Source organism: Piliocolobus tephrosceles, chromosome 15, assembly GCF_002776525.5.
Source record: "Piliocolobus tephrosceles isolate RC106 chromosome 15, ASM277652v3, whole genome shotgun sequence".
Classification (NCBI taxonomy): Eukaryota; Metazoa; Chordata; class Mammalia; order Primates; family Cercopithecidae; genus Piliocolobus; species Piliocolobus tephrosceles.
The window spans coordinates 105026731-105049797 of NC_045448.1; the positions used below are offsets into that span (position 1 = coordinate 105026731).

Consider the following 23067-nt stretch of genomic DNA (forward strand, 5'->3'; position numbering starts at 1 on the left):
TACTGGATTTAATGTGTCGAATAGTACCTTTCATTAAAACTAGGAAGAAGAATTCAAGTAAGGTTTTAAAATCTATTTTTGTGAAAGTTATTTGTAGTATATTAACTCAGCAGATATTTATTGACCGTGTAGTAAATGCCAAGCACTGTGCTTCAGAACTGGATATTTAGAGCTTATAGATTCCAATGAATTCTTTATGGGAAAAATAATTGAAAAGTTTTTTGGGTTTTTCTTCAGCCATGAGAAATACTCTATTTCTTCTTTGGTACTATATGAAGTGAAAATAAAAAACAAACAAAAAACACCTAAAGGGCTGTTAATATTCTAGATTTTTTCTAGTTACCTTGCTACTTTTGCAAAGAATGATCTTTTGTCAAATCAGAATATAAAGTTTGTGGTTTAATTTTCAGGGTTTTTTTTCATTGTCAATATTCAATATAAGAATTCCCTGGCTGGGCGAGGTGGCTCAAGCCTGTAATCCCAGCACTTTGGGAGGTCGAGGCAGGCGGTTCATGAGGTCAGGAGGTCGAGACCATCCTGGCTAACACGGTGAAACCCTGTCTCTACTAAAAATACAAAAAGAAATTAGCCGAGCGTGGTGGCGGGCGCCTGTAGTCCCAGCTACTCCAGAGGCTGAGGCAGGAGAATGGTGTGAACCCGGGGAGCCGTGCTTGCAGCGAACCGAGATTGCGCCACTGCACTCCATCCTGGGCAATGGAGTGAGACGCCGTCTAAAAAAAAAAAAAGTTTCCTGTTTCTAAAGAGAGAAATACCAAACAAAGTGTGTACCACTAAGAAAATGTTGAAATGAAAAAATTGTTCTAACCTAAAAGTCAGACATTATTAACTTAAAATTTTTTCCCTGCTTTAGAAATCACATAGTTAAGAAGATTGAAACAGAAAATGAAGTCAAAGTCAATGGCATGAACAGTTGGAATGAAGAAGACGAAAATAATGATTTTAGTTTTGTGGATCTGGAACAGACCTCTCTGGGAAGGAAACAGAATGGAATTCCTCATCCCAGAGGCAGCACTGCCATTTTTAATGGACACACTTCTAGCTCTAATGGTGCCTTAAAGACACAGGATTGCTTGGTGCCCATGGTCAACAGTGTCAGCAGGCTTTCTCCAGCCTCTTCCCAGGAGGAGGAGAAGGCTGAGAAGAGCAGCACTGATTTCAGAGACTGCACTCTGCAGCAGTTGCAGCAAAGCACCAGAAATACAGATGCTTTGTGGAATCCACACAGAACTAATTCTTTCTCATTATCACCTTTGCACAGTAACACTAAAATCAACGGTGCTCACCACTCCACTGTTCAGGGGCCTTCAAGCACAAAAAGCACTTCTTCAGTATCTACTCTCAGCAAGGCAGCACCTTCAGCGCCATCCAAACCTTCAGACTGCAATTTTATTTCAAACTTCTATTCTCATTCAAGACTGCATCACATATCAATGTGGAAGTGTGAATTGACTGAGTTTGTCAATACCCTACAAAGACAAAGTAATGGTATCTTTCCAGGAAGGGAAAAGTTAAAAAAAATGAAAACAGGCAGGTCTGCACTTGTTGTAACTGACACAGGTAGATACTTACTAAAATTGTTTTCTTAAGACACAGTCACGCTTGATCATTTTGCTCTTAGGCTATTATTGGTATTTCTGGTCAATATGAAGTTTTCATAATATAAAAGTCTCAGAATGTCAAGTCATGTAATCTACAGTAAGCATAACATTATAGAAAGCTTATTTATTAAAATGTTTTTAAAACAATTAGATTTATTTGTGGCTGACTGAAAATTTTCAGAGAATTTAAATAGTAAGATGGTTGGGATTCTCAGCATTCATTCCTCATGTAGACCTTATCAGTTGGTGAAGTTTTGAACTGTGTTAATATAACATCTATCCAGTGCTTAAACCCCTGTAAGAATGCAATTGGTTTGATAAGAGTAATTGTTAATTTCTAGAAGCTTGCATCATAATGATTTTTTAAATCAATTTTGACATAGAGCTGTTATAATTAACAGTGGTAAACTTTCAGTGAGGTTATTTGACATCTAAGTGCATTGGTTCATTGTATTTTGAATTTTAATACTTTTCTTGTTATCAAAAACAAATGCAAACACAGTAGCAGACTGTGTTTCTGTGCCAGTCATAAATTAGTATCTGGTTTGAAGTTTTAGTTCCTTTTACAGATTATAGGATTTTTTTATGGGGAGAGACCTCAGAGATTAATACTATCCTTTAATTTATAGCTGTGGAAACTGAGGTATAGGGAGAAGCTCATGGTTCTGTCTTAGACAGTGATAGAGACTCTATGTCGGGTGTTTTCTGTTATGTTTTACTGAGTTTGATGTATTCCTACGTACTTTTAGTCAAAAAATGCTTTTTGGTATTTAGGAAATATTTCAGAATAATATAGATATTAGATTATCCTTACATCATGTCTTGGCCTTGTTACCTGAAGGTTATTTAATTCTGAATGCTTCAAAGAACTATGATTAATTAGTTCTGTGAATGGGAATAAAATGAGAAATTTTGTTATTGTGCGAAAGCATTTGGTAGATATTTGGCTTATGCATTCTGTACTACTTGAATGTTTAAAAGCATTATTTTGAGTTGCTTGCATTATGTTTATGTGATACTTTGAAAAATACTTTTATATAGCAGAATTGTGATTATTTTATGAATCATTTGAGATAATATAGAGCGTAGTAAGGAAGTACCTGGCTTCGGACTTAGATAGTTTAGCATGAATCTGAGTCCTTACTCTGCCACTCTTACGCTGCAGGACTATGGACAAGTTAGTTCACCTCTCTGAGTCTTAGTTTTCTTTATGAAGAGACGTGATAGTCCACGATGTTTGCCTCGTGGGGTTGTGAGCTTAAGAATACATGAGCAGGCTGGGCACAGTGGCTCATGCCTGTAATTCCCACACTTTGGGAGGCTGAGGCAGGAGGATTGCTTGAGCCCAGGAGTTCAAGACCAACCTGGGCAACACAGTGAGACCCTGTCTCTATCAAAAAGAAAAAAAAATTAGCTGGGTGTGGTGGCACCGGCCTGTGGTCCCAGCTACTTGAGAGGTGGAGGCGGGAGGATTGTTTGAGCCCTGGAGGTTGAAGCTGCAGATTCCACCACTGCACTTCAGACGGGGCTACACAGTGAGATCCTATCTCAAAAAAGAAGTAGTGGGGAGAACTAGGTACATGCTATCGCAGGCACAGTTTGGTAAATGGAGTGGTCCAAAACTGTTAGGGGATATCTGTTTTTGGAAGCCTATTATAAAGACTAACCCTTAGTACTAATATTTTTAAGCCTGAGAAAAACTCCTTTATGAGATGAGAACTTTTTACAAGCTCAGGGTTCTTATTTCCAGAACTTGTGTATCTTAGAGGACCAGAGGAAAAGGCGAAGGATGAGACAGATAATAGAAGAAAGCTCTGCTTGTGCCTAGATTAGGGTTAAAATGACCCTGATGAATCTCAGTGTAGCACAGGATGATTAGAAGCTTTTGTCCTTAGGTGAGGACACTCGCCTTCATCTCCTTAAATGTGGTCTGTGTCATTCAGCTCTGATCTTTAATAGTATTTAATGGCATAAGGGTAAAAATTTACAGATTTATGTTTTATAGACTGTTTTTCAAGTACTTAGAACAGCAGCATGGTAGTTTAAAGGCTCAGAAATCAGACTGCTTGGGACAGAATCACAGCTCAACCACTTAATAATAGGCTGTGTGACTTAAACTTGTAGTCTACAGAATGGAGATGATACAATTACCTACCTCATAGTTGTGAGAATTTAAATAAATACATACATGTAAACCTCTTAACAGCAGTGCCTGACACCTACCAAGCACTGGATAATAGTAGCCATTTTTATTGTTGTTATTTTATCCAGGCGTGTTTGTAGATTGCATGGAATAATGATCATCAAGATAAGTTTTACTTAGCTTCATGTAACTAAATGTATGCCAACACCTTTGTATTTTTATAAAATAATCAGCACAATGAAATAATTTTAAGATGTACTTTTTGACAAACTAATTAGAGACTTAATTAAATTTGGCTTCTCTTGAGGTGATAGCAATAATCTGTAGTCAATTCTGGTTTTTTAAAAAGACTCCATTCTGGATGTAAGCATGTTTTAAATATAGTTTCTAAAATTAACTAGACCTGATGTTTTAAATAATAAAAATTAGCTTGGGGTTTGAATGCTGTCTTTTTCCTTCTAGGAGATATGTCAGTATTGAATTCTCCCAGACATCAGAGCTGTATAATGCATGTTGATATGGATTGCTTCTTTGTATCAGTGGGTATACGAAATAGACCAGATCTCAAAGGTCTGTATTCTTGCTTACGTTTTAAGAAAATTTATATATTGTTGTAAATACATATTCAAAGAGATTACAAAATCTTTTTAAAAAAATACTGTGATTTTTCTTGGGAACATCAGTTTTTCCAAATTTTCTGTATTCGATTATCAAGGAAGGTATAGAGGAATTACAGTTTTTCTTTCTCCCTGTAGAGATCTTCAGGGAACAATATTCATCTTCCGCTGAAGGATATGTCATCGAAGACTAATGTAGGCAGGATCTGTATTGGGCATTTTCTAAATTTGTATTTGTATTCCTTGTTAATGAATGGAAATTTTATGGTGGCTCTTGTCTGTGAGACTTGGGTCATTATGCTTTCTCTTTTGAGCAAATAACTTGATTAACTGTCCTGATGCCCATGAACATCCCAACGTTTTGATTGTAGGATAATTTTGCATTATTGAATATTGCTAAAATATGTTAAGTTGTGTGGACAGTCTTTGTCTTAGTGAAATTGCAGATGTTTCTGAACTAGTCAGTACTTTAAAAAGCATACATTCTGGGTTTTCCAGTGTTTGCCTCTGTCTGAAAGACACAACTTAATGTTTTCTTCCCTTAAATAAGGAATCACTGTGGCACAGAAGCTGCTGTGTTAAAACCAGGACTTTATTTTTGTCATGGGTAGTGGTTCCTCAGCTCTGAAAGGAATTTTTAGAATGTTAAATAATTGATTTTCATAGAGTAACTTTTTAATGCAGTGTTGATTTTATTTTATTTCTTGGTCCTCAGAATAATGCATTCAGTAAATATATATTTATCCATGCTGTTGCTTTACAAATTTAGAGTAATCTTGTAACTTAACACACATACAAAAGGACATGATACAGGAAAGTAAGTTTATACTAAAGCAAAAATTGAGGGGCTGTATGCTCACGTTTGATAATGTGATAGGTCAGATTGTGATTCCGATGTGTATGTATTTAGTTTCTGTTGCTGTAAAATTGAGAGAGAAGTATAGATGTTAACTCTAGAAATACAAAAAAAGTATACTTAGTGTTTCTTTCCCCACCACTTAACGTCTGAATCTAGAGTCTTGAGTTGCCAGTTTTCTACAATACGAAATCAAACAAAAACCCTGGAAGGCTATTTCAGGCTGAAAAAATGTATCAAAATGGTCACAAATAATTGGCTTTTTTGGAAGTGCTGAGAAACTTAGATGACATTTACATGGTGATTGATAGTCTTTAAAGTATTAGCTTCTTTAAGGATTAATGTCTAAGTAAAGGTAAAGAAAAAAAAGGCATGTTTTAAAAATCCTTTGAAAAATTTTTGCTTACATGTTGTTAACATTCCTGTACCCATATAAAGAAATAATTTAATATTTTCCTCACAGGCAAACCAGTGGCTGTTACAAGTAACAGAGGCACAGGAAGGGCACCTTTACGTCCTGGCGCTAACCCCCAGCTGGAGTGGCAGTATTACCAGAATAAAATCCTGAAAGGCAAAGCAGGTACAAATGAGCTATCTTTGAAGTCTTAGTGCTCCTGTGGACGGCTTCTGGATTTTGCTATTGGCATGGTTGTTACAGAAATGAGAGCAGAGTTGTAGCAATTAGCTTTTTCATTCAGGGCTTTTAAGGATATCACTGTTAGGTTTTGTTGAATTGGAGGGTGACATTTTCCTGAAATAGTGAAGAATGTTTTACAAGATATGATTGATTTGCTTTGTATAAATTTAGATTGGGGATAAAAATCATGGGCATAATTTAAAGAAGCCTCTGTCTATTGTGAGAGTTAATTACTGGTCATTTGATTATTGCATCACAGTAAGAATGTTAAAGTTTGTGGTGTTCAAGATACTTGTATGAGGAAGTAGGATAACAAACAGTAGAACTTTTAATTTATTGGAATTAAAAGTGAACACCAGTAATCATTCTCCATATCCTTTAGTGAACCTATTTGTTATGAGATATAACCTTGTTGCCTCTCTTGACTTTTTAATTTTGGATATTAAGCAAAATCATAAGTTGTACTAGTCATGATACTTATTAAGATTTTCATGTGTCTATTACTTTCTTCCCCTGAGTAAATTCGCTGAGAAACGTTTTCTTAGAAATTAAATTTTTAAAATAATTGATTTGTTTTCTCATGGTTGTTTTGCAAAGCCAAAGAGAATTTTTTTAATTAGTTTCTCAGAAATATATTACCTAGAAAGTAGTCAGAAGTTAGATATACAGTGAAATGGAAAGCATGCAGTTTAGTTTTATTACAGTTATTTCTGTGCCCTTGTTGTCAGTTAAAAAACATTAGGCTGACTTGTCACAATGACTCCAATGAAATTAAGGCAAAAGGAACGCCAGCGAACATCTCTGAGGACCTTTTTTGGGATTAGAGTCTTTTTGTTGGTTTTGAGTACAAAAGAACATAATTGTAGGTACATGTTTACGCTTTGTGTGTACATTTATTTCCAAGTTTTATAAATGTTTTCTTGGTCTTTAAATCTTTGCAGAGATTTTTGAGATTCTAGAATTTTGTGTGTCATGAGTAGGTGTGGAGTAGCTGTTACTGAACTTGACATTTAGTTGTATTATGGTATAGGTAGTGTAAGTATTGGTAGTATGGTTTTTGTGGTAGGTTGGTTTTTCTTTTTGTATTTTCTATGTGCTATTAAACAGGTGAAATCTTAAGTTCTAGAAAATAAGAAATAAATAGCTTAAGGAAGTACACAATACTTGTCATATATTAGGCACTTAGGAAATACTAAAGAATGTTGAAAGAAGAAAAACCACCATGTATATACGTGCAGTAGCATCTTCAGTGCTCAGAGTCTCTCTGGTGGGTAGTCTTGTTACACACGTCCTTTTATCGGCAGTCTACATTTAAAATTTTGACCTTGACAAGCTCACATTCCTTAGGAGTAGCAGAGAGCTAGTTCTCTTTTGTCTTTTCTTCTGTTACAATCTTACTATAAATGGTTTATTAACACAATACTGTCATTGGTTACTTAATTGTCTTCATCAGTTTAGTCACCTAATTTTTACAACGTTTTAATGACCTTCTATAATCACATCCCCTTCACATCTAAATGTGGGTGGTAAACCAGAAGGGAAATATTGGGAGAAATACTTAAATTTCACTTGCCATTGAAAACTGTCAAAAGGAGATTGTCCTGTCACTAGAAAAGGTGATATGACAGTTTGTATTTTGTACTCTTACTTTAACTTGATGTCATTTACTTTTATATCCTAAGCCTTTTCGTGCATTAGGAGCTCACCAGAATATTTGCTACATATAAAATGAATAGATTATCCTTTATTATAAAATTTGATTACAGCTAAGCTTGTGCTCAGAACTTTTTTCAATGCTTTTGTTCCTCTTTGCTTGTTATTCCCTGATCTTTCTTTCTCTGGGTCATTATCAGACATGGCACCAAATAGAAAAATATTGAGGATCGGTTTAGGAATTAGAATCTTTGGCTTCTGTGCACTAGCTTTGAAAAAAAAAAAAGATCAGTCTAATGTTTGGCTTATATGTCTAGACAACGTATGAGGACAAATAGCATCCTTAGTCCTTTTTGAAACTTGAGTTTCTTAGTTGTCATATCCAAAAGCTCTTTAATTAGACCAGTGCAACCAGGGTATCTCATCCATCCATGACTTCTTTTGGAGGCTGCTTCCTGAGCAACGCTCAGTAGTGGCACTTCTCATTGATGATCTCATTGTTTGGAACAATTTATGCTCCAAATTTCATGGTTGGGGCCTTTTACCCCTTCCTGGATTTCCAGGATACAGATGTTTTCTGTCCCATCGACAGCTTCAGTTTTCATTCTAAAGAACAACAGTTTTAAAAATCGTATTAGTCATAGATTTATTCTCAGCGATTTCTTTTTCACAGACTTGGGTCCTGGCCTCTGATTTCTCCAACCGTTTCTCCACATTCTCCATGTGCCCGTCTAGTTTGTCAAGTTTTGATGAGCAGTTCTCTACTTTGCCCTCCAGTGAGGACAGTGTGTCCCTGCATTTCCCTGAATCTCACATGAAGCAACTCACTCCGCTCGTGGAGGGACCCACGCATTCTGCTGCACTGTGGAACAGGTCAGCCAGCCCAGTGGAGAGGAACACGGTGGTGCTGCCTCTCAGGCCAGGGCATTGGGGGCGCATGGACCACAGAGACTGTTCTCTCCTCAAGCATAAGTTTTCTGTTATTTTCAAGACAGTATCTTAGATAATAGCCCCTCAGATATCAAAGTCAGGTAATTCTGCAACTTGTAAGGCATAACTCATGGTTACACCATGGTTACAAGACCGTTGGTTGTGGCTGTTCAAGCTTCAGCACTCCTTTTTTTGGGGTCTAGTAGCACCCTCTGTTGAAGAGTGATACTGACAGTCCTGAAATTCTTACAGTTTTTCAGCTTAGATGAATGGACTATTAAAATTTATATTTAGCCTTTTAAAACCGTCCAGAAACACTGGGTAGTCTGCTTGGGATTCTGTCTTTAATTTGTAATAGTATAGCTAGCATATGTTACTCATATGTCAGAAACTATAGCTCACATTACACACTCTGCTGTTCTGAAGCAAGTAGGATTTGACCCCACTGAGATGCCAATCAGTTTGATTTGCATTTATGCTGTATATATATGGTTGCTGAAATCCCGAAATGCTTGTATGGGTTGCATAGTTAGATGAAAGATGTTGATGATTACTAGTCAAACCAGGAAGAGTTGTTTAAGCCCATGAAGCCAGAGACTTTGCCAGTTTTCCTGGTGGTGCATTAACTTGGCTGACTTTTCACAGAACAGTAAATCTGAAATAAACAGAAGAGAAATGCTGGATTTGTTAGTTATGTATTGTTACAGTGTACTCAGATTTGTCTGGAATAGCTGAAGTGATATATTTTGGCTTTGTTTTACTAATGGTATTTTTGTTTATAATAGTAGAGATGTGGCTGAGATTGTGGTTTTAGAATGTGGTTTTTTTTTTTTTTTTTTTTTTTTTTTTTACAGCTTACTCTTCTTGGAACCTAATAGTATCCCAAGAGACCTACGATGAAGTTGTGTTTTAATTTATTTCTTAATTACTAGTGAAGCTAAAGGTGGGAAAGGAAGTAAAGTGGCATGCAGCCAGTAGGCTCTCCAGATTGTGCGCTTTTGTATTCTTGTGTAAAGTTGTAAACTTGGTTCGGATATTAAGAGATGTTGGTAAGCCACACTGAGCTCCAGTTGTGTTTCCTGAAGCATTGGTACTCTGATCACACTTGAATGTTTTTAATTGAACATGCATTATTAAACCAAAATACAATTACCTGTAGCAGGGGATAATGTGATGTGTGTTCAAAAGAAAAAGCTTGAATTTAGGATGAAACCTCTTCATGGTTTGTGACCTACTAAATTATTGTTTGATCAGATAGATGGTAGGAATTTCATGTTTGTTGTACATGTTGATTAGCTTTAAGTTTTGCAGATAGTTTTTTAGGAAACAGCACGAATATTCAGAGAAATTTATATTTTTCATTAACTTTTCCCCATTACCGAGAGCTGTAATGGTTAGTCCTTGTAAGGTTATAGGAGGGAGTTCATCTCCCTGATCACTTCTCATCCATGTCCACCTCAAGGGACTATGTGTTATAGGATATTCTATATTTATCTTCTGGTGTATTTAAAAAAAAAAAAAAAAAAAAAACTCCCAGGACACTTTGAATTTATTATAAGTTTTTATCTGCTGATGAAGAATATAATGGAAGCAAACCATTTTAGAGTTACAGAGTTTTCTTTTATTAGATAAGGAGATAATGCCAATAGAGATAACTGTGTTTGGAATTTACTAAACATTTTTATATGAAAGTAATGGAAAACAAATTTCTTGAAAAAGTTAGGGAAAATCAGTTTATAATATATAACCATTAATTTTTTTTAATTCTTAAAAGCAGATATACCAGATTCATCACTGTGGGAGAATCCAGATTCTGCACAAGCAAATGGAATTGATTCTGTTTTGTCAAAGGCTGAAATTGCATCTTGTAGTTATGAGGCCAGGTATGTAGAAGTTATGTGTTATAATTCTTAATGAATAATTTGGTTAATTATTTTTATATAATTTTTTGAACTGTAATCTTTTGAAGTGGATTCAGACCTGCCAGTCAGGCTAGTGATTTAAACGTTACAGACGTGTTATGGAAATAAATGGTTTTAGCCTTAATCATTTCATTTATGCCCCCCACAACCCCTCACCAGTGCTAGATAACTTTAAACAAACAGCTTAGTAGTTCCCTGATGAGAACCAATAGGTCCTGTAGTAGGAACCAAAAGAAATTGGGGATTGTCATTTTTATTGTCTTTTGAAGCATGAAATAAAAGAATTAGATTGTTTTTGAATGGAAGAGGACTTTAATATTTATTTACTGTAATCTTTTGTTTTTATTGCTAAGAAAAATCTCTTGTAATCTATTCTTCCTGATACGCAGTTTTTTTAATGTTAAAACCCAATTGCCTATTCAATTGTAAGTAATTTAATTATTAGCATTCCTAATATTTCTTCACTTAAAAGTGGTAATAGTGTTGTCAGCTTGTTAGCACCAACTTTTTGAATAGGTCTTTATCTTACAGTGATCTGAAACCATAATTACAATTGGCTGTTTCAGTGTAGGAAGAAACATACACATATATATAATTCCTTATAATTTAAAAAATCTTTTTGAAATAATTGGAATAGTTGTAAAAGTAGAGGGAGTAATAATTAAAAAGAGAAGTCTTAATTTTTTTTTTTACCCTGTTGACCGAACACAGACATTTTTACCTATATAACACAGCAAGCCCTCACACATAGCCGGCAAGTGTTAAAGTATTCAATAATTTCAAAACGAAACAGTCTTAGATCAGTTACATTTTTTTTGTTTTTTGTTTTTGAGATGGAGTCTCGCTCTGTTGCCCAGGCTGGAGTGCAGTGGCACCATCTCAGCTCATTGCAAGCTCTGCCTTCAGGGTTCACGCCATTCTCCTGCCTCAACCTCCCTAGTAGCTGGGACTACAGGTGCCCGCCACCACGCCCAGCTAATTTTTTTGTATTTTTTTTAGTAGAGACAGAGTTTCACCTTGTTAGCCAGGATGATCTCGATCTCCTGGCCTCGTGATCCACCCGCCTCAGCCTCCCAAAGTGCTGGGATTACAGGCATGAGCCACCACGCCCGGCCCAGTTACATCTTTTTAATCTTGATTCAAAGTTGTGGCTATTCAAGCATCTAATCTGAAGAAAAGATATTTGAGATCAGCATCGTCTAATCATAATAGTTTTTAATTTGCTAATTATTTTAAAGTATATTTAAGTAAAAGCATTAAGTTTAAACATGCATGCTTATATTCTAAATTGTTTTCCATTCATGACATGCCAAACTTTTCCTCCCAGGCTAACTTTGCCTTTCTCATAAACAGAATTATGTTCTAATGGTTTTCATTGTCACTTGATGCTGTGGCCAAGGAATTGAAACTCACTTTAAATGATAATTAAGTCAAATACAAGTACGTTTTGAATTGTTATACTGCTTTTTATTAGCACAGGCACTCTAGAGCTGAGTTTATGTTGTGCTCAGTAGGCTAGTCTCTTTTTTCCTACTAAGTTATTGAATGGTGGCCTGGACTTCAGATGGCTAGACAGTTACGTGTGTAGTATCTGGAGGGTGTGATGAAGCCCAGAAATATTCCCAGTCCTTGAATTTCTCTAGTTGGTAAAATGCAAGTTCCGTTTACCCTTGCTAGGTTGCCTCTGCAGGGTCTCCCTTTATACCTTCATACCCAGTCCCCACCAAGATGAATGCTGGCTGGGAAGTAGGACTGCCTCCAGGTGAAAGTGTCACCAGCTCTGGTGGCTTTGGACTCCAGGAGCCACAGTTGTGTCTAGGCACTAGGCTTCTGTTGGGTCTTTGGATGGTTGGGTCTTTTATTTATCCACGGATGGTGACTGTCAAACTTCATGCCTTGCAAAATAATTGGGGTGACAATATATGACGACAGAATACTATATAGTGAGCCATTCAAGTGCCACTTAAGTGCAGATGTTTAAGAAGATCCATAAAGTGTTGAGAATGAATTTAACTTGAAGAAAAAAAGTGCAACCATGAGATTTTTGTCCCTTAATTGTAATTTTCTGTTTTCTAGAAGACTATTCCTAATGAAAGTTTCTAGAAAATAGTTTCTGGATACTTGTTTTGTGGCCATCCAACGGGTTATATTTTCCTTATCGGAGGAAAATTTTTTTAACAGGTACAAGTAGTTGCATAAGAGAAATGTTTCTGAGTTTGGAGTAGGGGCTAGATTGTGGGGATGATCTGCTCAGTTTTATGCACTGGTGAGTTTTCACTATACATAGCCTAGTAACGGGGCCAGCAAAGGATAGAATGTGAATATGAAATGGTAGAAATACAAGGTAGAATGTGTATATGTGGGTCACAGTTTGCACTGCTGTTAGTAGTTGGCCTGTACTTACAGTAGAGAGCAAACTTTGTATGGAATAAATGAGAAGAAGGCAGATTGTACATGAATAGATAATGATACACAGGTATCCTAGAATCATAGATTTTTAAAGTCAAATAAGTTCTGAACCCCATTTTCATGTGCTTTTGTAAGGACCCACTACCTTTCTTACTTTATGGATGTATTTTAGTATGTAGAATGGACAGTGATAGTGATTTGATGGCAATTTTTTTTTCCTTCTGGAGACGAAGTCTTGCTTTGTTGCCCAGGCTGGAGTGCAGTGGTCCTTGCTTGGCTCACTGCAACCCCTGCCTCCCAGGTTGAAGCAATTCTCCTGCCTCAGCCTCCCAAGTAGCTGGGATTACAGGCTCCCGCCACCACGCTTAGCTAATTTTTGTATTTTTAGTAGAGGTGGGGTCACCATCTTGGCCAGGGTGGTCTTGAACTCCTGACCTCATGATCCGCTCACCTTGGCCTCCCAAAGTGCTGGGATTACAGGCGTGAGCCACCGCAGCCGGCCAGCAAGTTTTTAATATTGTTGAAAACAATGCCAAATACAGCTGTCTGAACAAAGCATATTGCAGACAGAGTATGTCCTCTGTGCTTTAAATGTGGGAATAAGCTGTTTTTGCAGCATACACTTAATGCAGTTTTGGTAATTTGTCCTGCATGGGATTTTAGTTGTAATAGATGAGTCATGGTAATGAAGAGTCACTTTGGACTTTGTTATAATTGTCTTTACTCATTTATTTTCTATGGAACAAACCTCATTTCCCAGCCATCTTCAAGGTATTTGGCTTCCCTTAGTATGGCAAACCTAAGGCAAGCCAAAGGAAAAAGGTTTTCCTTTTTTGTTTTTAACTTCCTTATAGTGTCTGATGGCTTTTAAACAGTTTTCTCTGGGTACATTTTACATGAGTAGCTAAGTAGATGTACCATAATTTACTAAGTAATGTGTCTCAGAAAATTTTTGCATAAATAAATGCTTTGAAAAGGAAAATATTGTAAATATAAGAACATGATCTTTACAGGGATTATAAACACATTTTTTTTCTTTTTTTTCTTTTTGAGACAGAGTTTCACTCTTGTTGCCCAGGCTGAGGTACAGTGGCACAATCTTGGCTCACTGCAACCTCCACCTCCCAGGTTCAAGCAATTCTCCTGCCTCAGCCTCCTGAGTAGCTGGGATTACAGGTGCGTGTCACCACGCCCAGCTAATTTTTTTGTATTTTTAGTAGAAACAGGATTTCACCATGTTGGCCAGGCTGGTCTCAAACTCCTGACCTCAGGTGATCCATCCACCTTGGCCTCCCAAAGTGCTGGGATTACAGGCGTGTGCCATTACGCCTGGACTATAAACATATTTGGTTTTTTTTTTTTGAGATGGAGTTTTGCTCTTGTTGCCCAGGCTGGAGTGCAATGACGTGATCTCGGCTCACCGCAACCTCCACCTCCCAGGTTCAAGCGATTCTCCTGCCTCAGCCACCCGAGTAGCTGGAATTACAGGCATGCGCCACCACTCCTGGCTAATTTTTAATTTTTATTAGAGACAGGGTTTCTCCATGTTGGTCAGGGTGGTCTCGAACTCCCCACCTCAGCCTCCCAAAGTGCTGGGATTACAGGCGTGAGCCACCGTGCCCAGCCTTATAAACACATTTTTAAAAGATGAGTTATCTTTAATTTGTAAACTCAGCTTTTACATGCTGAATCTATATATCTGGCATAATTATTACCTGAAGTTTACCCTTTTCAACACTAGACCTTTTTTCTGCTTTGTTTCTGATAACGTTTCTAAACTATTTTATGTTTCTATATGTATGTCTAAACTGTTAGGTTTCTACTTTCCTGCATTAGTGGACAAAGCTTGTTGACCATAGGTCATCGTTTCTAGGCGAGTGCAGGGTCGTCCCCATGGACATCATGGAGTTTGCTTTATTTGCCATCCTGTACCCAGCACCTCGCTGAGTCCTCGACACATTAAGAATTGTTTTCTTTACAACTCTTGTCATTTACCTTCCACTTAGGTATTTCTTATCTACTAGGGACTTAGCACTGAGGCCATTTATAATATTACTATTTTTATAAACATAAAAAGTGCATGTGATTATGCATCTACCGCTGAGTAACCTGGAGGAGAGGACTCTTCCTTCTTGGCTCTCAGAGTCTGAATGCTGGGAGGGTGCCAGAGGCCTGTGAGTAATTGGCGATTGTTTGTATATGTGTTTCTTAAAATGGGCACGTCTTCATGCTGTGTAGTTAGTAAATGTTTATTGAACAGATACATCGAATGACCATTATCGTATTATATAATAATATGTAGTTTAGTGAAACATTGCTTTATTATTTTGCTTATTTTTACTCTAATTTTTTTTCTTGATTCTTTACAGAGTGATAAAATAGAATTTTACTGATTATGTATAGTTCCATAATTATAGTTTTGTGGTGAGTGCTCCAAATATCAAAGGTAATGTGGGGCATTGAGACACACAGATTTAAAATTTACCATTTTCAATTAGGTCCCTCAAAGTTCTGGAACCCTGGCTCCTGCCCAGAGTGATGTCCTACCATGTACAATGCTGTTGGCATCTCAACCACTGTGGAGCCACTTCAGGAGCATGGAATTGGTCAATTGGGAATTGGGTGGTAATAGGATGAGTACATTTTGTCTGTTTGTCACATAGCACTGTTTTGTGTAGTTCTTTTTGTTTATATTCTTTGTCTTTGGGGGATGAATCCTGGCCAAACTGTGCCGTGTATTAGGGGAAGAAAACCTCTTTTTGACAGCATATTCCTGCTCTGTGGTGGTTGTGATATCACCAGCATATGGCATGCTGGCATCTCTGCAAAGGGGCCAGAGGTATGAGTTTTATGAGAAAGCTTCAGATACAGACAAGAGCCAAACCTGGTCTTTTAATGACATGGTTGGCACATCTACATGTGTCATGTTTGCACTGTTCAGACAGTTGTGACTTTATTTGGGGGGAAAACAAGCCTGTAAATTTTAATGCCTATCTTTAACCCCTGTTGAGAATGGAGTTCAGTGGAAATTATAAATTAGTGGCATGGGGAGATATCAACATATTTGACAAATATTTGAGTTTTAAACTTCCTAGAATAACTCCATTTGTGTTTTGTTCTCTCTCTAGGCAACTTGGCATTAAGAACGGAATGTTTTTTGGGCATGCTAAACAACTGTGTCCCAGTCTTCAAGCTGTCCCATACGATTTTCATGCATATAAGGAAGTCGCACGAACACTGTATGAAACATTGGCAAGGTACAGTGTATCAAATTGTCATTTTGTGTTTGTTTTCCTTCTCTTAGCTGAGAGTAAAGATAGTTCAATGTTTCTTTAGGATTGTCGGGATCACTTTTGTTAGACTTTTCTCTCTCAGGAACTGCTCCTCAGCATCCCAGGTTGAGACCTTCTTTCTTTGGGCAGTTTCCAGGTAGCTGAATCTCAAAGGATAGTTTTGTATTGCCAAAATTGTTCATGTGCTTCCTTGGTTGATGTAAGATCTGATTATTCACTTACATTACTTCTAGTCTGTGGTTCTGATTTTCTTCCCATGGAGCCAGATAGATGAAGGATGGAATTTTTTAACCTGGTTATTCTCTTTTATTTCATTTTAATTATGGTTTTGTTCAAACTTAGAACTGATGAGTTGATAACAAGTGGAGACACTTTAAAACCTTGAACTTCTTAAAATCATTGGATATGCCAAGAGTTAGTTTTCATAAAAGTGGGTCTTTATTAATAGTTTCAAAATAGTTGATGAGTTGGCTTGAGAAAAGGTGATTAATGTTAAAAATATTTAAAATTGTAGATGTATTTAAAAGTATTTAAAAATGTAGATATATTTAATATTAACTCAGAACTGAAATTTGTTAAAAGTATAACCAGCCTATGTATGCTGTAAACCAGGGGTCAGCATAGTTCTCTGAAGGGAGCCAGATAAAGTTTCTGTCACTCAACAGAAGTACTCCATTCTGCGTTGTGAGTGGAAAGCAGCCGCGGGAAATGTATATGAATGGGCTTTGTGTAGTTCCAGTAAAAATGCATTTACTAGATGATAGGCCAATGTTTGTCAACTCCTGGGCAGTTTAATGTTCCAAGAGATAGACTTCTTGCCTCTGTCTTCACCTCTGCCTCTTCCTTTTTATGCATTACTTTGAACACCAGTACTGCTAAGTACAGGTGACTGCTAGATGCTGCTAGTCTCAGAAAGGAATATCTAATCCTTGCCCTTGTGGGAGCTTGCTTTAGTAGGAGAGAGAGAAAATGTAAAGGAACTGATTGTTTCCTGGCATCAGTATATAGGAGGGAGTGCTGATGAATGATAAGCCACTTACTATAGCTATCCTATTAACACAAAGAGAACACACTAATTAACTTTCCAGGTATAAGTTGGGTAACTAAATAAATAAATCCCAAATACAGGAATGTTGGTATTGTCAAGTGGAATGTGCTTTAAATCCTCTTTGAAAGGTGAAGTCAGTGGTAGAATCCATATGAGGGCTAGGTAGGGATGGGTGACTGAGGTGAGTACTGTGGTGGTCCTGTGTCCTGCGTATTGAAGCCCTAGAGCAAACCATCAGCCTGTGCCTGAGGTTAGGAGGATGTGAGAGAGAGCTGTGACCACACTCCTATACAGCCACATGCACACCGTCCTGGTAGAAGGCTGGAGACGGTTTCAGTGGCATGTTTCTATTCTCAGGGGAAAAATATCCAGTGTTGTTATTCTACCACCCTTGGGAAATTCTGTCTCAGCTTCATATTCTCCCTGCCCCAGGGCAACTTTCACTCTGAAGCAGAATGCCTCATACCAGGCATACCCTTCTGTTCTTAAAAATGTCACAGTTTAAGCCTAAACAAAACATACCTATTTCTTTAATATAGAGAGATTCTTAATAGAGATATTAATCTGATTGTAATCTGCCTATAGTAAGGTGTAGGTGAGAGATGAGGACCGCCCTCCTAATGTACATTACCAAGTGGATTATGAAAGACATGGTTTTGATCCTTAGGCCTCTTAGGTTTCCTCCCATTTTCGGTCCAGTTCTATATCGTGGTTTCTTAGTCCTTATATTACTGTGGGGGCCACATAGGAGCTCTTGTCTTCCTTTCTCTTTTCTCTAATTACAACAAATCCTTTTTGTGGATAGATCCTGTGAGATGATTTTCTAAAATGTGTTTTCAGATGCAGAGAGTGTAGATGCTCTTCTCAGACAAGCAGTTGGGATGACTGGCCACTTTTTCCTTCTGTATTCTAGGCCTGCTACAGTGAATGGAATTTAGCTGATATTTTTGTTTTAGGAGAGCGGGAATTAACTGATTGACTGATTTGTCTCACTTTTCTGTTCCTTAAAGGAGTCTCATAAACCATTAGATTAAATGTTTTGACAGTTCAAATTCACTCACCGGTTTTTAACTTTTCAAAGGTTTATGGAAGTATTGTCAGTATAGAGAAACTGAAATAATAATTTATGCTGTATTTTTGTTTTTTTTGTGTTTAAATTTTTTTTTGTTGGTTATTTTACTCAAACACTTTCGTATCCTATATGCTGTATTTTGGTAGTTAATAAGGAGAAAGAGAACACACTAATTAACTTTGTAGTTAAAAGTTGGGTGACTAAAATGGTACTTCAGCCAATTCATTTAAAATGCCTTGTGAGGAAATAGAAAAAAGATAGGGTAAGAAGCCTTTATTCAGCAACACCGGGTCTACTAGATGGTGGTTGTGGCTGTGATTCGTTGCGTTTGCTCTGTGTTGATAGCTACACTCATAACATTGAAGCTGTCAGCTGTGATGAAGCACTGGTGGACATCACCGAAATCCTTGCAGAGACCAAACTTACTCCTGATGAATTTGCAAATGCTGTTCGTATGGAAATCAAAGACCAGACGAAGTGTGCTGCCTCTGTTGGAATGGGTTAGTATCTAGCTTATCTTGTACTCAAAAGAGTTGCTTTAAGATTCTTGAATATCAGTTAATTTTAAGGAGTTTTTGTTTTTATTAGCTTCCTCTCACTTGTAAAAGTTTTTAGCATTCCTTGCAATTGTGTGATACACGACATAAGTGTTGGAAATATAAGTAAGTGGCTGATAATCTTCACAATAAATAAGTTGGAATATTTCTTACTTGTTCCTAGAAGGTTGGAAAGGTTTAATTCAACATTTGTAAACAATTTTTTTCCCCCAAAAGTGAACGGAAGTTGTATTTAAAGCTAGGTGGTGGTATGGGTTTAGAGTTACATGTTAAGTCTGAGTCTTGTTACTCTCTGCACCTTAGCCTCCCGGCATATGGAGCTGTTCCTGTCTTCACTCAGTTCTAGAAGTCACCCTGACTCCAAGTGCTCTCAGTAACTATTCAGTCTCTCCTCCGTCTGCATCCATGCCCTCTTTAAGCCTTGCATTTTGTTTCCGCAGCTACTCCCAATACTTACCCTGCTCTTGTTGATTCTTGCAGCCGTGTCCTCTGGAACTCTCTCTTTCATACTTAAGCTTCCCCGAGTCATCTCTTCCTTTCTTAACCCACTCATTGCCTTCTGGCGAGATACCCCTTTTCTTGCCATTCTGTTACTAAAGCCAGTTTGTCGCTGCCATACTCAGTGTACCACAGGCTTGGAAGGCAAAGTTAACTTTGTCTTAGCTTGTTCAACTATGATTCCTCCGTCTTCATCCAAAAACTCTTCTTCCTCCAGAGTTCCCTGTCTCCTCTGTACCCATGAAATTTACTGATGACTGAGTGGTGATGCGGAGAGGCTAATGCCATTGAAAGAAGAATTTGTTACTTCCATTTCCCGAGAGGAGGGGCATACCATGCTATGCAGGACTACTGGGCAAGCACCAGGGTGGTTAGGAGACAGAAACAGAAGGAGTGGTGGAACGAAAGCCTAGGCTCCAGAGCCTTTGTTAGCGTTTTTTGTTTGTTTGTTTTCAGAAAGGCAAGGCAGGGCTGAGGAAACACTTTAGGAGTGGCTAGTTTGAGTAATTCTGGTGGGCTGTGGGCCATAGGGTCATCCCTAGTTGCCTGGTAGCTGGCCCTGGGGCAGTTTGGGGCAGGAGGTGGTTAGGTTGCATATGACAAGTGTGCTTCCAAGTAAGAGGCTTCCTGTCTTTAGAAATGAGCCAGCCCTGGGAGGGCAGTCTCTCCCCAGCCAGCAGGATTGTAAAGATTTCAAAACACCACAAGATACAGAAAATAAAAAGTATGATTAATACATTCCCAGCATTCCTACAGCTACTGGCTGGCTTACCTTTTACCCCCTGGTGTTGACCCACAGACGTTGGTAACATTTCAGTTAGGAATTCTGTATTCCATTGTCAGGCGCAGTTTTATTTTTTTGTTTTTAATTGTCCTTAATTTTCATTTATAAGTGATCATATGAATCCATTCTCTTAAGTTCAAGCATATGTAGTGCCAAAGTCCCACTTTATATTTCCGCTCCTCAGTTCCTTCCCTTCCCCTGAACTCACTACTTCTGTCATTTTGGTGTGGCTTCCCAGAACTTGCCCTCTTCATGAACCTCTGTATTTACTTTAGGAAAGTGTATAGTTTTTACATAAGTCTTCTGTAAAACAAAGATATGTCCTCTGTGTCTGGAGATTTTCGTATTCACAGAGAAGCCCACCTAGCAGCTGAGCCCTGCACATCCCTGCCCCTTCCTCAGGGCTTGGTGTCCTTTTCCTTCACCTCTTCTGTGGCCCCTGCCCACACTCACACGGTGAACCTCACTGCCTCTCTGCGTTTTGAAGACTCTTCTACCCTCAGTTCCTGCTGGTTCTTTGGTCTTTCTGGTTTCCCCAGTCCAGTAGCACTCTTTTATTCTCGTTTCCCTACAAGTCCTGGCTCCTGTGGTTGGGAACATGAACTACTCTTTGATCATGGCCTTCACTTCCTACAAATACCCACTCTTAAGATCAGGACTGCTCATGCCTGTAATCCCAGCACTTTGGGAGGCGGAGGCGAGTGGATCACGAGGTCAGGAGATCCAGACCATCCTGGCTAACGTGGTGAAACCCCGTCTCTACTAAAAATATAAAAAAATTAGCCAGGCGTGGTGGCAGCGCCTGTAGTCCCAGCTACTCAGGAGGCTGAAGCAGGAGAATGGCATGAGCCTGGGAGGCGGAGCTTGCAGCAAGCCGAGATCGCACCACTGCACTTCAGCCTGGGTGACAGAGAGAGACTCCGTCTCAAAAACAAGCAAACAAAAAAAAATAAGATCAGGATTGCTTTCTCCATTCCTGCTTCTGGGTAGATGCTGAAATGGCACTTGTGTTAGAGCAGAGAGAAACCTCTGTCCCGGTACTCTACTGGGTATACTCTGAAATGCTTAGCAAAATTCTACACCTTATTTAAAATAATCAAAATTTATTTTCATTGTTTTTAGAAACTTGATAGATAACCTGTATGAAAAGATCTTTGTTGGGAAATTTAAGGAATAATTGTGACTATTTCTTGGATGACTTTTTTTTTTTTTAAACAGGTTCTAATATTCTCCTGGCTAGAATGGCAACTAGAAAAGCAAAACCAGATGGGCAGTACCACCTAAAACCAGAAGAAGTAGATGATTTTATCAGAGGTCAGCTAGTTACTAATCTACCAGGTAAATACAAATATTTTAACAATACTTTTATTACAGGCATTATAAGTCCTTTTTCATGTCTATAATATAGAACTATGAGACCTCTTTTTGCCTAGACATGAATATTATAAAAATTTTTAAGTCTTACTGAGTGCCATGAAAAACAAAATTTGGAATTCTGCATTGAATATCCCCTCAAATGATTTGTCAGGACCCTAATGTTACATTTTTGTTCTGCTTCTAATGGGTTTTACTTTAGGCATTTCTCAAGTAGCAAGATTCTAAGAAACAATGTTAAAAGGGTGGATGATGAAATTGACTTTCAGTCCTTTAAATAAATGATTATTGAAATAGTTGACTCCTGGGCCAAAGATAAAAGTTTTGAGCATTGATTCTCCTATTTCATGCTGCAGGACTAGCGACATGTTTCTGAGTTTATTAAACAAGTAGTTTAAAAGTAAAGCAGCATGTGTGTGAGCTATAGTAGGAAAAAGGAAGCCTACAGAAGGATTGTATTTTCAGTGGACCCACTCATGGAAGAAAACCTTCCATCTTAACCTTTCTCACCTAAGGGGCAGGATGTTTAATTATTTCATATTTTTGTGTAGTTACCTATTTATTATAATTAGCCTGTGTCAGCTTTGTAAAGTCTTCATCTTCATTTATAGTGAAAGTTTTAACATTCATTTGTTAAAAGTAGATTTAGAGGCATTTTTAGATGCCTATTTTTAAGCCTAATAAAAATGTCCAAACCAACTTAGAAGTTTCTGTTAACAGGCTATAAATATTAAATGACAGAAATGGGATTTTATGGTAGGTTAGTTTTAAAGCTTCCTGACCCCCTTAGTATATAACTTAAAATGATGTATTAGTGTCAGAAATGTGTAATATGACATTTTTGATGGTTAGTTTTACATTTAATTTGAGAATACTTTATAAAATCAAACTAGCAGGTTATCTTAGTAGACAGCACAGTTTGAACAGTTTTAATAAGAAATCTTACTGCAGTTTTCTGTAAGAAGGAACTGGTATATTTAAAGCTGCATGTAAATTTTGAGTTTTAAGTTTATTACACTAGCCATCTCTATTAGTTTTCTAGGGGTGCCATAACAGAGTACCACAGACTGGGGGGCATAAACTACAGAAATGCGTTGTCTCACAGCTCTGGAGACTGGAAGTTCAAGATCAAGGTGTCAGCAGGGTTGGCTCCTTCTGAGGCCTCTCCTTGGCTTGTAGGTGACCCCCCTCTCCCTATGTCTTCACATGGCCTTCCCCATATGCATGTCTCCGTCGTGATCTCTTCTTTTGAGGATACCGGTCATGTTGGATTAGGCGCATCCATATGACCTTGTTTTATCTTAATTACCCCTTTAAAGATTCTGTGTCCAAATACAGTCAGTCACACTGGCTGGGCGTGGTGGCTCACACCTGTAATCCCAGCACTGTGGGAGGCCGAGGCGGGTGGATCACTTGAGGCCAGGAGCTCAAGACCAGCCTGGCCAACATGGTGAAACCCTGTCTCTACTAAAAATACAAAAAAATTAGCCAGGGGTAGGTGGCACATGCCTGTAGTCCCAGCTACCCGGGAGGCTGAGGCACAAGAGTCGCTTGAGCCCGAGAGGCAGAGGTTGCAGTGAGCCAAGATCGCACCACGGCACTCCAGCACGGGTGACAGAGTGAGACTATGTTGAAAAAACAAAACACAACAAAAG

The 23067-nt window shown here is 38.0% G+C and overlaps 1 protein-coding gene across 11 annotated transcripts in view; it reads left to right on the plus strand.

The window, feature by feature from the left end:
* REV1 (REV1 DNA directed polymerase) overlaps nucleotides 1-23067 on the plus strand; it is an 88194-nt gene that overhangs the window by 48867 nt on the left and 16260 nt on the right. For 4 of the 11 annotated variants that reach the window (XR_002731474.1, XM_023211389.1, XM_023211393.1 and 1 more), the window contains 8 exons: nucleotides 872-1578; nucleotides 4225-4332; nucleotides 5699-5815; nucleotides 10230-10338; nucleotides 15285-15392; nucleotides 15915-16043; nucleotides 18545-18699; nucleotides 21257-21376. Coding sequence is in view for 10 of the 11 variants with exons in the window: in XM_023211389.1 (XP_023067157.1) it covers nucleotides 872-1578; nucleotides 4225-4332; nucleotides 5699-5815; nucleotides 10230-10338; nucleotides 15285-15392; nucleotides 15915-16043; nucleotides 18545-18699; nucleotides 21257-21376 (1553 nt within the window). In the remaining variant the exon portion in view is untranslated. Of the gene's footprint in view, nucleotides 1-871; nucleotides 1579-4224; nucleotides 4333-5698; nucleotides 5816-8198; nucleotides 8399-10229; nucleotides 10339-14351; nucleotides 15412-15914; nucleotides 16044-18544; nucleotides 18700-21256; nucleotides 21377-23067 lie in introns of those variants that run through there. The other 7 variants (XM_023211390.1, XM_023211397.2, XM_023211394.2 and 4 more) reach the window with 7 other exon arrangements.